General features: G+C 34.7%; 1 protein-coding gene across 4 annotated transcripts in view; it reads right to left on the bottom strand.

Annotated features, from left to right (window-relative positions):
* The window catches only part of LOC112043643 (sex determination protein fruitless), a 127,391-nt gene that overhangs the window by 42,834 nt on the left and 68,505 nt on the right, over positions 1-16,052 (bottom strand). For 2 of the 4 annotated variants that reach the window (XM_052883865.1, XM_052883862.1), the window contains exon 2: positions 3,003-3,542. In XM_052883865.1, coding sequence (XP_052739825.1) covers positions 3,003-3,021 — 19 coding nt within the window. In that variant the 5' untranslated portion in view covers positions 3,022-3,542. Of the gene's footprint in view, positions 1-3,002; positions 3,543-16,052 lie in introns of those variants that run through there. The other 2 variants (XM_052883863.1, XM_024079152.2) reach the window with 2 other exon arrangements.

Raw genomic sequence — 16,052 nt, 5'->3', positions numbered from 1 at the left:
AAAAACACAATTAAAAAACTTAAAACTTCGTGTATAAAAAACTTCAGCTCAATTACTTGAAGACAGATTTTAGTTTGGATGATAATGCATGGTTGCTGTGTTAAGTCATTCTAAATCCAACATGACCGAACAGCCAAGATGCTGACTAGTTATATTAATTTAAATTGAATGAAATCTTGTATGGCTCGATGTGCAACAGTCTTCTGTAGCTATTTTCAAACACCACGGGTCAGAGCTGCCTGAATCCAAGCCATCGATGCCATCGAATCCATCGATTCCATAGAATCCATCGATTCCATCGAATCCATCGATTCCCTCATCCCTGTGAGCCGTTAGGTGTCATCGGTCCTCTTATAAACGCTTACCACAATCAATCAACACTGTACTTTTCGTGCATGTTCTTCATTTCAACATCTTGGGATCATCGGTGATCTAATTGTGTGCCCCATTTATTATCACTTCGTATATTATATTCGTAAGTTTGGTCCTTCAATGGATTTCCTTATTTTCTGATCATCATAGATAAAATCCGAACATATCTTTCACCATCGTCCACTAACTACTACTATTTAATTAAGAATATATTGACTTTGGCCGGAAAATCGCAGGAATTACAAGAAAATCGTAGCTCTCGTTTTATTTTTATTGATTTGCTGCATTTTAGAGTTTTATAGCATAATGTGAAGTAGAGGTTATGCAAGAGTGTTTTGAGTGATTAATTAGATTTTCTCACTGGAGTACAAAAGTCTTAGTAAGGTTGCTTTCGTCTGACTAAAACATGGACTATATTTGAAAATTATTTGATATTAAAATTATTACTCGAGGACTGGTTATATAACTGGCAATAACTGGAATATAAGTGTATTATTTAATTTAAAAATTAAAAAAAGATTACTAGTATTTTTGTCTGGTCGAATGTCTGCACTGCCACTCTGCCGTTTGTTTATTGGCATATGCTGTATAGACAAAGATCCGTGGAACATTTTTACCATTGGTAAATATTAAAGCTTAAGAAGAGCTGTGATAGCCCAGTGGATATGACTTCTGCCTCCGATTCCGGAGGGTGTGGGTTCGAATCCGGTCCGGGGCATGCACCTCCAACTTTTCAGTTGTGTGCATTTTAAGAAATTAAATATCACGTGTCTCAATCGGTGAAGGAAAACATCGTGAGGAAACCTGCATACCAGAGAATTATCTTAATTCTCTGCGTGTGTGAAGTCTGCCAATCCGCATTGGGCCAGCGTGGTGGACTATTGGCCTAACCCCTCTCATTCTGAGAGGAGACTCGAGCTCAGCAGTGAGCCGAATATGGGTTGATGAGGAGGAAATATTAAAGCTTATTTTCCGCGAACATCTTTCTTCAGGATGCCATCATCATATCCTGACATGAAAAAAATGGAATCAAATCCTCCAAAACAAAAAAGAATTTTCAAAATCGGTCTAGAAATGACGGAATTATCGCTGGACATACATAAAAAAACATACATACAGCTGAACGTAGAACCTCCTCCTTTTCGGAAGTAGGTTAAAAAAATCAACTCTCTGCCATGAAAAATTATTACTAAACAGTTTTTTATTTACTGTTACTTGGTTAATACTTATATAAATTAACCACACTGACCTAAAACTTTGTGGCACATACACATTGCCATAAACAAAGTTATCCTGGTATCAGATTTCTTATTCCCTGCGACCCAGTCAAAATTTTTAAAATTGAATTGAAAACTAAAAATATTTTCACTAAGCTACTAATGGAAATTTTCTCTAATAGTAATTGATTTGCAAAAAATGTTTCCATAAAGGTTCCATAAACGGGCGATTTTAAATAAAATTATTTATCAAACAATAACCCCGAATACTTCAAGGGTGTAAGTTAATTTTGCACCCTGCGATGAACTTATTTAAATATATTTAGGATTTATTTTTCCAAGTATCTAATCTTCATTTTTCATTACTTAGTTGTATTGCGTGACAATATAAAACCCAGAATTCTAGGCTTATTTTAGTAGATCTAAAGTTTATAAATTTACTACAGAACATTACAATTAATTGTTACGAATACGTTGTTTTATTTAGTGTTTTTCAAAGTGTAGCTAATAAACATTGTGTTAAATATTTTGTAAGTAACATATTTTTCTGGTTGAGAAACTTTTTTAAAAACATTATTAGTGGTTATTGGTGAACACCTAGGGTAGCTGGTACAGTAAAAATTTAAACCATCTTGTTTAGTCCTAAAGTTCACTGAGTTTTTTAACTAAACTTTGCTTTTTCGTCGGACTAAAGTACTACCAATAATTCAAAGTTTTATGAACTTTATACATTTTTATAGTCTTTAAGCTTCAGAATAATATACTCTAAAGTTTGCCCAAGGAAAGAAGTTAAATCCACGTATTTTTAAAGATAAGCAGTACTTTTTATAAAAAAACAACTTGAAAGTTAAAAGGCTGATCGTAAGTTGCGGCTCCAGATTTGTGGTAAAACAATAAAGTAACTTCACTTTAAAAAAAATTTAAAAAGTGTAAACTTTAAATTAAATACTTGTAAAAATGCAGCTTTCTAATACTAGTAAAAATGCAGGGAAATTTCGTAAATGATATTTGGATATAAAGGTAAAAAAATGTATGATACAGACATATGTAATATAAAAATGTATGGAGAAACAATATTTAATATCGGATAGGAAAAGTATTTTTTTAGTTTTACCAAATAAAAAGAATAGTATGTATAAGCCTTTTTTTAATACCATAAATAATAGGGAAATTGAAATAATAACTAATATAATAATATAATAATAGCTTTAGTTATTGAAATTTTGAATTGACGTAATTATTCGCTCTACGAAATAAACAGCTTCCTTTAATCTATTGTAGCGCAGATTTCTTTCTTCCATTTTCGAAGTCAGCTGAAAATCAAACACACATGAGCGGTAATTGCCAGAATTATATATCAAGAATTCGCTGAATCTAAACCATATTATGCATCTGTGAATGAATCCCACTCACCTTTTGTGGTTAAATTCATCCGTTCCTCTTGAACGTTTACCCAACAATCAATGTCGATTTATGTTGACTGCGGGCTTATTAATTTTGGTATGTCGGCTAATTATCCTGTGAATTTGCCAAGTATACTTAATCGAGTATCATGAACAATTAGGCTTATAATATTAGGGTAAATGTAATTTGTGTATAATTTGATTAAAGTTTCATGTGTTGTGTGTGTGTTTTGTGTTAAAGATGCCTGTTACATCAGTTACTAGGCAAGCATAAATTCTAAAGAGATCGTTGAATTAAAAATTTGCTTAGCGCTTCATATTCTAGTGTGAGCGCTGTTTTAGAAACACTGTTTTGAATTGTAGAGATGTGTAGAATATCTCAGTGTCTACTATTTATTATTAGCAACAGTAAGTAGCACTTCCGTCAGTGAAGTAACTTAGACAATAGATAGGTTTACTAGGGATAATGTTTGTGTTGTATACTTATATTTTAAATTATAAAACCAACGTGTTGTTTAATAATATTCTTCAAGGTTTTGGTGACAATGATCTGAAACAAAGAAAATATACCGGTTAATTTAATGTCTGTAATCTTAACTTATAAGTAGTACAACAAGTTGAAAGTATTACGGCCGCCGTGGCGCAGTGGTGTGCGCGGTGGATTTGCAAGGTGGAGGTCTTAGGTTCGATCCCCTGCTGGGCCGATTGAGGTTCTCTTAACTGGAACAGGTTTGGCTGGTTAACCACCATACCGGCAAAGACGTATCGCCAAGCGATTTAGCGTTCCGGTACGATGTCATGTAAAAACCGAAAGGAGTGTGGATTTTCATCCTCGTCCTAAGAAGTTAGCCCGCTTTCATGTTAGATTTCATCATCACTCACCTTCAGGTATGATTATAGTCAAGGGCTAAGTTGTATAGAATAAAATAAAGCAGGTAAGAGTAAACCTACATAAAAAAATAGTAATATAATAAGGCTAATTAAAGTAACAATTTCTATTCAGATGTATTTTTATGAGGTCCTTGCTGTGAATCCTAGTGACAATATTGTCTTAATTAGCTGATAGTGTAAATTTCTTTTTAAAAATTTTCAGTGCACTTTAAGAGAAGAAGTCTCCAATAATAATATTTATATACCGACGTACGAGCTATATAACATAAAATAAATTTTTCAAGACATATTTTTTGATCTAAGATTGTTTAACTTCAACAAAAAAATAATCTATCACTTATCAAACACTACTTAGTTTCACGAATCTACTGTAAAAATAAATGGTTCATTTCATTTATTGAAATCTACCTCTTGAATATTCAAAGAAATCTTTCATTAGTGATTCCTTTAATCGGATGAGGTGTGGGATATTTCAATGTCTATTACATTATCTGATACTAGGTATAGTAAAGATTACATTAACGAAGAAAATTCAAATTGTCCGATTCTAGATATTCGTATAGCGAAATTACTGTCTTTATTATCTACCCGTATTATTTAGAGATAAAGTTTGTTAGCCGATGGACGTTGAGGCCCCAAGGTGCTGGAATGGCGACCTTGCACTAGAAAGCACAGTGTTGGTCGACCCCCTACCAGGTGGACTGACGACGCTAACATCAAGCGAGTCGCAGGGATTCGCTGGATGCAGGCGGCTTAGGATCGTGATGTTTGGAAGTCCCTACAAAAGGCCTATGTCCTGCGGTGGACGTCCATCAGCTGACATGATGATGATGATGAAAGTTTGTAAGTTTGTTAGATTGTAAGGAATAAACTCTGAACCGATATAGAAAATTCGAAGTGTCATAACTCATAGGCTATATTTTGTCCTCGTATTCCTACAGCCTACAGGATCCGGAACTGCGTGGGTTAAAATTTCAACGAAAATTGAATATGGAACACAACGTTATCGAGGTTCTTTTATCAAAAGCTATAAAGATCAGCTATCATCCTGTAATATTTACGAGATTTTATGTCGTAATATTTACGAGACACTCCAATCTGTTTAACCTGTATAACTTTAAAAAGGTTATTAATAGGTGCATTGACTTCATTTCAACTTTATATTTTCAATTCAATTTAATTTTTCAACTAACATGTATAATTTTCACACATTTTATAATTGGAACCGAGTTTTCTTTTTAAATTTGTATAATTTTTGAGCAAAATACTGGCATTTTAAATTTCTAAAAGCAGAGACGTAGTACTAAAATTAATAGATGCCCTGCCCAGTACAATTTTTAGGTTCAATTTGGACGGAAGCCAAAACGCGTACACTTATTAATCGATCGTCAATCTTTTTTCTTCTCTTACATACGCGCTGTAATTAAATGCTGGTGCAGTCATGTAAAAAGTTTATATTGAATCGCGTAATTTATGCTTCATTGCATACTAAAATTAGATATTTTGTCTAATTGATTTGTGCCTAGCACCTATAATTAAGCAATTAGCATATGAATAATTACATTACAATAGATTAATAATTTGATCTACATTTAATTATTATTATAATTAAATTTGAAACGTCGAAACCTTAATAGAAATACCAATTGCTTGTTATAGGCTGTAAGGTAATGCCACAGTCTCATTAAACTTAGAATTTAATTTAGAATTGTTTTATTTTTACTTTACATTTTTGAGCGTCTTCGTGACGCAGTGGCGCGGTGGATTTAAAAGACGAAGGTCCTAGGTTCGATCCCCGATTGGGCTGATTGAGGTTTTCTTAATTGGTCCAGGTCTGGCTGGTGGGAGATTTTGGCCGTGGTTAGCTACCACCCTACCCACAAAGACGTACCGTCAAGCGATTTAGCGTAGCGAAGAATTGTGTGGATTTTCATCCTACTCCTAACACGTTAGGCCGCGTCCATCTTTGATTGCATCATCACTTACCATCAGATGAGATTGTAGTCAAGGGCTAATTATTAGGATTAAAGATTTAAAAATACATTAATAGTCATAAGCACGTTCGCGAGGACGTCTAGCCTGAGAATCAGCGCCACAGTTAGCTATATCTTCGTGCTGAGGCGGAAACTGTTTGTCTACCACCCAATTTTTTATATTTTTTTTATTTGCAAAGTTGAATGTGGGCAAATAAAATATTATTAACCCACATTAATTGTCTCATTGCTGAGCACGGGTCTCCTCTCAGTGTGAGGGGTTAGGCCAATAGCCCACCATGCTGGCACATAACCGGATTCGTAGTCGCAGAGATCTTAACCTTTCATACACTTTATTTTTTCTTTCGGGGGTTAAAAAAAGAAAATGATAAAATATATAAAAACTGCGTGTATGTTTGCACGTATTTATACAGACTAATATTATAACAGAATAAAATCAGTATAATGGTGTTATAAGCTCGCTATAAGCTCGCTATAAGCTCGTAACAAGCTGTTCGTTACGCGCGATCGAAGCCGCGACAAAGGTGTTTTCAATAGAATTAGCCGGTCGTGTGGACCAGCCACGGACTGCAGGCACGTGCCGATTCACCCCACACTCCCCTTTTGGTCTAAGATCCGGCATTAGGAATATATACCGTCATCTGTAATGTATTAGTGACTAGTGGACGCCCGCGACTTCATCCGCCTATAGACCTCTTTAATTTGGTCTTGTCAAAAAATCCGTGCTTAGCGGTCGTCTACTAACTGTAAGCTCCTCCATGCCAAATTTCATCTTTGTACGTCAAACGGTTTTCAATATATGGTATTATAATATTTAGATATTCACAGTAAGACATTGTATATTTGTTGTCTAGTTAAATTGCAGCCAGACACATTTTTCATACAAAATCTGGGAAACTATGAATTAGATCAAAGGTAACTTAATACAGTTAAATTACAGCTAAATAACATTTTAACATTAAGACTAAATTACAGATAAATAACATTTACTCAACTGTAACCCCACAGTTGCAGTGTGAAAGCAGGCAACCTTTACGTTATCAATTCGATTGGGTATATTCTTTTGACTACTGTACGTTTTTTTAAATTAATCAATGTAGGTTGACTGAATAAATTTAATAAAAAAATAGTAATCTAATAATATGCGACCGCAATTTTACTAGGCAACCTATTTGCAATGTATCAATGTGAATATTTTCTATCATTTATTACTTATACAAAATAAATGATACAATATATTTATCAGATTCTTTTTCTGTGGTAAAGTATCAATTTGCTACTTAATAAAATTATGATCTAATCAATAATCTAAGTCTTTGACTAACTATTAGATAGTTTAAGTCACTTTGTTCACTTAATCTTCAATAAAAAAAAATAACAGATGAGGGCATATATTTCTTATGCCGGATCTCGTACTATATATAGTTACATCAATTTCCCCGGATTGACTCGCCCGTACGTCTCTTTACTCGATTTAATACCATAACCAAGATTTGCATGTCACAGGACACAAGGTATTGGCAAATGCGTCGCGGTAAGGGGACAGATTGTATTGTATACGTGATATCAATATTCGCATACCTGGATAACGAAATTTTCGTCCTATTAGCATGGAAATCATTGTCGATCCCGCTCTAGCTAATTGATAACTGCGCTCTGACCGTAACGTCTGTAATACAATAGTGCATTGTACAGATACTTTGTAAGCACGGTTCCATTAAAGCCTTTTCCTCTGTGGGCCTTCTGAGTTTCTTTAAAAATACATTTTTAAATATTTTCAATAGGCAAAGTAGAAAATAGTCTGTGGTTTATCACCATGTTTTTTCTTGTCTTCAAAGAAAAGTCTTAATGAATTAATTAAGAAGCAGGTATTCAATATTAAAACGCTAATTATTAATCCATGTAAAAACATAATAATCACGCCAAATCTATCTATAATAATCTATTTGTTTTAGCATCATTCTTAAACGAATAGATCGATTTATAATGTTTTTGATGTATTTTTACGGATAGATTAAGTTAAGCTTTAAACAGCCTAATATAGGTTTTATTTCTTTGAATCTTATGAAAGGAAATAATTTAAAAAATGAAGAAAATTGTAGAGCTAATTTAAAAGATTAAAAAAAAGTTTAAAAAGTTTTATTTGAGCAGTTTAAAAAGTACATAAAAACAAAAGGTGACGGTGATCCCACAAAAGTTATAACTGTGTTGTGGTGATCAACGCCCTTCTACAGAGGTACATGACATGCATACTCGTACAAGCTTTGTTATAAAACATAATTTTTATACAATTTGTGAAAAAGTGGTACGTGATTGAGTGTGTTAGTGTATGCGTGTATGTGTTTTGTGTGTGTGTGTTTATGTGTGCGTGTATGTGTGTGTGTGTGTGTGTGTGTGTGTTCGTGCGTGTGGGTGTGGTGTACAGAACCAGTGTAGTTTACGGAGATCATGATTGTGTGAAAGAAAGGTTACTTGTAGGACCTTAAAAGTTCCTCTGTTTCGTCATAGGAAAGACATTTAATCCACGATTTACATTTGTTTTTACAATTGGAAAAAGTCAAAGGGTAGATGTTGAGTAACTTATTAATTTTATTATAAAGGTTGCTACTTAAGTGGACATAATGACGGCTGGCGATAGCCGTACGGTGTGGTTTAATAGGACAAACATTATAAGTTCTGGCACTGCGAATGGATCTAAGAGTATTTGGGTTATATGACAGTTCTGTGTGCTTACGAAGTACTGTTTGAAGTATAAACAATTGGCGAACAGTAAGTAACTGACAATACTTGAATAATTCGGTAGTAGGATAAAGGATTGGTTTCTTTAGCATAACCTTTAGGACGGCTCTTTGAGCTCTTTCGGCATTAATCATGTGTGTTTTTGCGGAACCACCCCAGGAGGTTATACAGTACGCTAGAATTGACTGAGCAAGGGCGAGATAAACTGTTATAAGACACTCGAAGTCGACTACGTTTCTAATATTTTTAAAAACAAACATCAACTTTCTGACACGAGACGAGACAGTTGAGATATGCTGTTTCCAGGTCAATGAGCTATCAAGTAGTACACCGAGGTACTTAATGCAAGGGGTTCGATTAAGGGAATCGCAAGAGCATGAAAGTTCTGAGCCATGACATTTGTGGGCCCGGATAGTGAAAGATTCTGGGGCTTGAGAGAGTGAGTTAGAGGCAAACGTGACGAACATGGTTTTGTCAATATTTAGTGTAAGAAGGTTGCTATTGAGCCATTTCAATACAGTTTCAATAGCAAGTTCAGAATCACGAGATACTTCATCCCAACTCTTGCCGCTGATAATTAGCGCTGTGTCGTCGGCATAAGTAATAATATTACAATTGGGGAGCTTCAAAGAACAAAGGTCATTTATGTAAATTAAGAACAATGTTGGGCCAAGGACACTTCCTTGAGGTACTCCGTAAGTAACAGGCACTGATTGACTGGTGATATTGTCGATAATAACAGATTGGGAGCGATCTGAAAGATAGCTTTTAAAAAATTCTAGGGCTATACCTCTGATGCCGATACGCTCTAATTTATCGAGTAACTTGGGAACTGAGACGGTATCAAAAGCTTTAGAGAAATCTAAGAAAATGCCAGCAGTTTTAAGTCTATTGTCAGTATTTTCGACAATATTTTTTGTCAGTAACAGTACAGCATCTTCCGTCGATTTTCCCACCCTAAACCCAAATTGATTATCAGATATAATATTGTTGTAAGTCAAGTAGCTAATTAATCTTTTGTTAAGAATTTTCTCGAAAATTTTCGAAAGAGTGGTGAGTACCGATATAGGTCTGTAATTACCAATGCAGTCCTTGTCTCCATGTTTAAATATAGGATGAACTAGAGCCTTTTTGAAGGCGCGTGGGAATATTCCTTTGGCAATAGAAAGGTTAAAGATATAGGTAAGAATAGGGGCCAATATGTGACTTGATGCTTTTATAACTGATGCTGGAATGTGATCCTCACCAACAGCGCATATCTCTTTAAGATTAGCTATGGTGAGTTCTACCTCTTTGCAGTCAACATTCAATAAAGACATTGACTTTAACTGCGAAGGATTGGGGGTGTCAAATACTTTTAAGTCATCTAGGGGTGGCTGAGTTATCTTTTCAGCGAGATTTTTGCCTACATTTGCAAAATAGTTATTAACAGTGTTTACAGATTCTGACGGAGTACTGCAAATTTTTAGCAAGTCCTTTGATTTATTATTCGTGGGATTAATATTTGCAACTGTTTTAATTAATTTCCAAGTCTTTTTTGGATCTTTTTTTGCTTTATAAAATTCATTTCGTTCATATTCGCGTTTAATTTTTTTTAATAGATTATTGCAGAAATTGCGATATCGGGTAAACGTTATTTTTAAAATGGAGTTAGCAGGATGCTTTTTAAATTTACGATGTAAGTTATCGCGATGTCGGATGCATCTAAGAAGACCAGGAGTGATCCATGGCTTTAAGATTCGTTTGTTGTTTGGAATATTAACAATGTGAGAGTGCTTATAAATAGCGTTAGAGATTAATGTGACTAATGTATTGGTGGCCTGATCTGAATCGAAGATTGTGAAAATAGAGGAAAAGTCAGACTCTTCTAAATGTGTGACTAAAGCTTGTAAATTTATTCGATTACTGATCAACCGACTTACTGATTGGGTTTTCAGTATGGTGTTACCGAAAAATAGGACGGGTGCATGATCTGTGATATCAACGTCTAGGATTAAGGTGGTACTATAATTAGGGGATTTCAAAATAACGTGGTCTAAACAATTATTCGACCGTGTAGGAAGAAAGTGAGTCGAAAGCATTCCGTGTGATGCAAGAAGATCCAAGTATTTATCTGCAGTGAGGTCATTTATACTTGAATGTATGTGTATATTTATATCTCCAATTAAAATAATGTTTTTTATAGCATTGAATTGTGTAAGAGCACGATCTAGACTTTTTAGGAAGGGATCAGTGTGTTTATAAGAAGGAGATCTGTAAAGGGCTAATATGACTACTTCGTTAGAGAAATTTAATATAATGCTATTTACTTCATCAATGTGTGTCGAGACGACTGAACAAGAGAGATGGGTTCTAACGTAGACCACTACCCCCTCGTTTTGATTTGAAAAATTTGAGGAGAACGAGATAAAATCGTCTAAGGACGGAATAGTAGGAGACTTACTAAGCCAGCACTCCGTCAGAACGATAATGTCAAGGTTGAACTTTATTCTATTCAGTAAAATTAACAAACTGTTAAAATTACGATTTATGCTCCGGATATTTAAGTGAAGAACTTTAAAAAGTGTTTTGTCATTTTTTAGATATGTGTCTGTCATTTCTGGAGTACAAAAGTGTGCGTTGGACATCGAGAAGTTCTCGATGTCCGTATTTATCGATAGTAATAAGTCATCCATATTTGAAAACAAATAAAACTAACAAGTTTATACAATAAATATGATAACTAATAAAGCGTTTCAAGAGAAGTGTATATGTAGCAGAAAGAAATTCATGATAAAAGTTATAGGTTTGAGGTTTATTTCCTTTAATTAATACGGCAAAATCGAGTAACTTAAAATATTCACGTTTAGTTAAGTGTGTGTGTATTAAGTGCGTTGTGTGTGTTGTGTGTGAAAAAAACGTTTTTTTGTTTTTTGTGGTAGTCATTGAGATTGTGAATTTGCAAGCATAACATTTAATCATACTTATAAATAAAGCTTTTACAATAAAGAAAATAGTTAAATATTCAAATTTACAAAATAGGCAGGATTGATGAGTTTGCTTGCTTGTGTTTGTGATTTCACAAAACTGAGTAGGATTTAATTTGAGTGTGTGTTGTAGGTGAGTGAATGTGTGCTTATTATCTATAAAACAAGTTCTAAAATTAAAATTATTATTTTCCTTCTTATAGGTAATACATTCCAAGCAGAAGTTATAAACATTAACATAATTAGAAATTAGCCATATCCAAGTGTAAAGGTAGCTGCGGGTAGGGGAAGTTAGTCATGCCGGCGACTGTTTTAATTTCATAATTTCGGATTCGTCATTTACACGTATGTATTTCTCTCCTTCTCTCTTTCGCAGAAAAACCTTTCCATTTGTTATCCAGCAATAGCGATAGTCATTGGTTTTAGCAAAGTCACGAGCCAAGAAGAATATGTTTTTCATTTTAGAGGTTAAGTTTTCCGAAATATATATTGGGGTCGGGGTAGTATCAATTTTTAGGAATTCTGTATCAAGTTTGGATTTTTTATTGTATATTCTATGCATTTTCAAGAAGTTTTCTTTAAGTATGACTGTTGTCAATTTAACTATTATAGTCTTTCGGTTTTGCTCTCGAGAATTAATTCGATAAACATCCATTATATCTTGAGGTCGCACCAAACAATTAATTTTCTTGCTAATGTTTATTACTATATTAATCAGGTTATCTTTAGTTTCAGTGTTACTTCGGGGAATGTTTCGAATTTCTAAGCATGTGGATCTCGACTCCCGTTCGAGCAGTTCCAGTTTGTCTTCCATTTTTTGTGTATGCTGCAAGTAGTTCTTTCTTTCCATTTTTAATTCGTCAATTTGAATTTTAAGATTATCACAAGTATTGGACAAAAAGTCTATTGACGATTTCATGTCGGTATTTTGCTCTAAAACTTCTTCCATCTTTGTATACAATTTATTGAATTTTAAATCTTGTTCAGTTTTGAAGTCTGTTAGTAAACTTCTCATTTCTAACATAAAACTTTGAATTTCGACACCTATATCTTCGGAGCGCTTTCGCCTAATACGAAAAGGTATATTTGGAGTATCACTGTAGTCTTCCATCTCGGTTTGCTCTGACATCCGCCGTGAGTGGACTTGAGCATCTTCAGTTTGTGGAGGTGTACGGTTTAGCGGCATAGTTTAATCGTCCCAGCGCAAATATCAAGTAAAGAACAAAAATAATATAAAAAATAAAAATAAAATAATTTGTAATTTTAAATTACACAGATTTTCACTAAATCTTAATAGGTATAATATAAATGCGAAATGTCATGAAATCCAAAAATTTGGCAGGGAGGTAGTTTATAGTTTGAAGGTATTCACTAAGAACGAATTTTGCGATAGGGCTGGATCAAGGAGGTTTAAAGGTGAACGAAGTCGCGGGCGTCCGCTTATGTATAATTTTCACGTTATTCATAATACAGCCGAAAAGTGCTCTAAAGCTTTAAAGCACATTCAGAACCTATTTATAAAAATATTTCAGAAGAAAAAATGTAATGTAAGAGAAAATGAAGTTCATCCCATTGCTCACTAGTAGGATGGAAGTCAAGACGTGCTATTCAAAATTTAAATTCGTGTTAACCTTACTTGAGGATCTTTAAATTGAATTCAACCGTCACCTGAAGTGACTCTCGAAATGTAACATGAAGCTTTTAAATATATGTAAACTAAAAACGCATTTAAATCGAGTTGAGGTTATTTTTATTATGGCACAACCATTTAATTCACCTTACATTTTAAGAACCTGTACCTGCACTACAGACCTTCAGTTGTAACTGTACAGTTTTATCGAATCAAAATTTCAATAGTTATATAAAACTGAGGGCCTAGTGGCAATTCGATACTGCGACGATCACGTTAACGTAAACGCGAATTTCTAAGGAATTTTATTTAAGGAAACAGTGCCATCTAGTGGCACTACTGCACAACTATATCAATATAAATTCACGTTTACGTTAACGCGATAGTAACAGTATGAAAAGATTGAAAACTCCCACTAGGAACCTATCTACTTCATACATGCATTATATACCAATATCATATTTTATTTATAAAACTCGTCAACCGGTATGAAACCACTATAAAACCAGATAAATTTTCGTGGACCCCTGCTTACGAATTGTAAACCCCCATTTTTTGGTGACGCCGACGTAGACCTTTGAAGAGTCACCTATAGACCCCTGGAGTCCACCTGAACCACTTTGGGAATCAATGATTTAACCGAACAGAACCACATCTTTATAGCTGATAAACTTTGCGCGTTTACAAAATGACGAATTTATTCCAGTAAAAATCTCCAACGTACGTTACTCCGATAAGTCGATGCCAGAAGGTGTTGACTCAAAACCGTTAAGTTGTAATTGCATTTATAGCATCATCATCATCATTATCAACCCATATACGACTCACTGCTAAGCTCGAGTCTAACCCTAAAGAGCCTAACTCCTCTCAGAATGAGAGGGGTTAGGCCAATAGTCTACCACGCTGGCCCATAGCGGATTGGCAGACTTCACACACGCAGAGAATTAAGAAAATTCTTTGGCATTCAGGTTTCCTCGCGATGTTTTGCCTTCACCGTTTGAGACACGTGATACTTAATTTCTTAAAATGCACACAACAGAAAAGTTGGAGGTGAATGCCCCGGACCGGATTCGAACCCACACCCCTCCGGAATCGGAGGCAGAGGCCATATCCACTGGGCTATCATTTATAGCATAACTATACATTTTTAACATGTTATGTTAATAATGGTGTAGCTTATGTTCTGCTCCAAGGTCCCATTTTTTATAATACCAAAATTTGCTATGAAAAGGTAAAAGCCGTTTAGCCGTGAAAAGGTAACAGACAGACAGACTTACTTTCGCATTTTTATTATTAGTATAGATATAGATTTCTGTTACATAAGTCATCTTTATTTTTATAAGGTACCTATCTCTGAGGTAAATAGTTCAACCCCAGCCAAAACTATATGGAGTGCGGCCAGAAAGTTACAATGCACTTTGTAAGTTTACATTATAGACTAAGAGCCCGTGAGCCCCAGACCTTCGTCATTTTATAAAAGCTAAAAAGTTTGTCAGCTCATGTTCTTACTTTAAGTAAATACGGTAGCCAATTATGGAGGTTGGATCGTGGTGGCTTTGGGAGGTAGCAGATTTTAAGAATCCAGACCCTCAACCGTCTAAGTATAAAGTGTAATTTTTTCATCTTTTCCTCGGCTTCAGTCACTTAGCTTCGCGGCAACCATTCGAAAACATTATTTAGTTTGACTTCAAGCGTCTCTAGCGAAGGGTTGCCATGAAGCCAAGTGTCTGGCAAATGGGGATATCATTTCTCATATTATGCCGATAAAAATATAAAAAAATTATACTTTATACTTTATGGTTGAGGGTCTGGATCCTTAAAAACTGCTACCACTCGAAGCCACCACGGTGCTAACTCCATAATTGGCTACCGTACTTAGACACTTATGGTAGGAGCTTTTATAAAATGACGAAGGTATGGTGTTCACGGGCTCTCCGTCTATTACGATAACATCTCAATGTAAAAGCTTACAGTTCAATCTACTTTGTTGTTGGCGGGGTTATCATCATCAATACATACATACAAATAAATGAAATTGAAGTGTCTGTCTGTAATTTCTAGATAGCTATGTTTTTTCAAGTGCTTATACTTAATTACACGACCCCAAAACACAATCAGGCTATTTAAAAATTAGTCAATTTGTCCGGGCTAATCCTTGGAATGGCTGAATGGATTTTAATAGTACTTATACACTAATTTATTGGTTATTTTCTATCCCGGAAAAGTACATAGTACCTGCGGGATTCTAAAAATATGGGTCCGTAGTTTAATAAACACCTAAATGCTTTACAATAATACTTCAATTATCATTCTATTTTAACAGCCTTAACAGTCTTACAGAGAAAGTTAGACCTACCATGCGCGTTGGGGGACTTGGAATCATGACTAGACTAGTTAGACTATTAAACGATTATTATCGGACTAGCGGACGCCCGCGACTTCGTCCGCGTGGAATTTAGTTTTTCACAAATCCCGCGAAGAACATAAATTTGTCCGGGATAAAAAGTAGCCTATGTGTTAATCCAGAGTAAAATCTATAACCATTCCAAAATTCAACCAAATTGCTTCCAAGTTAGTAAGTTTCTTAACAAACATACACACATACACACGAATAATAGTATGAAGTACGATATCAATGATAAGGACCGAGACCAATGGCTATTATGGGGGAAAACACCACCAACTTACCAACTCTGGGCTGAGATTTAGCACTGAATATTCTTATGAAGATCGAACCGACAGACAGACCAAACTTGTAAAAAAGTTTGTTGCTGTTTTAGTATCGTTTGACTATACGCATTTGAGAAAACACATGTTACAAGTTCCTCGAGCCGTGATAG

This window comes from Bicyclus anynana, chromosome 10 (genome assembly GCF_947172395.1).
Source record: "Bicyclus anynana chromosome 10, ilBicAnyn1.1, whole genome shotgun sequence".
In the NCBI taxonomy this organism is placed as follows: domain Eukaryota; kingdom Metazoa; phylum Arthropoda; class Insecta; order Lepidoptera; family Nymphalidae; genus Bicyclus; species Bicyclus anynana.
The sequence above is the reverse complement of the archived record's forward strand: the minus strand, read 5'-3'. Positions and strand labels throughout refer to the sequence as shown.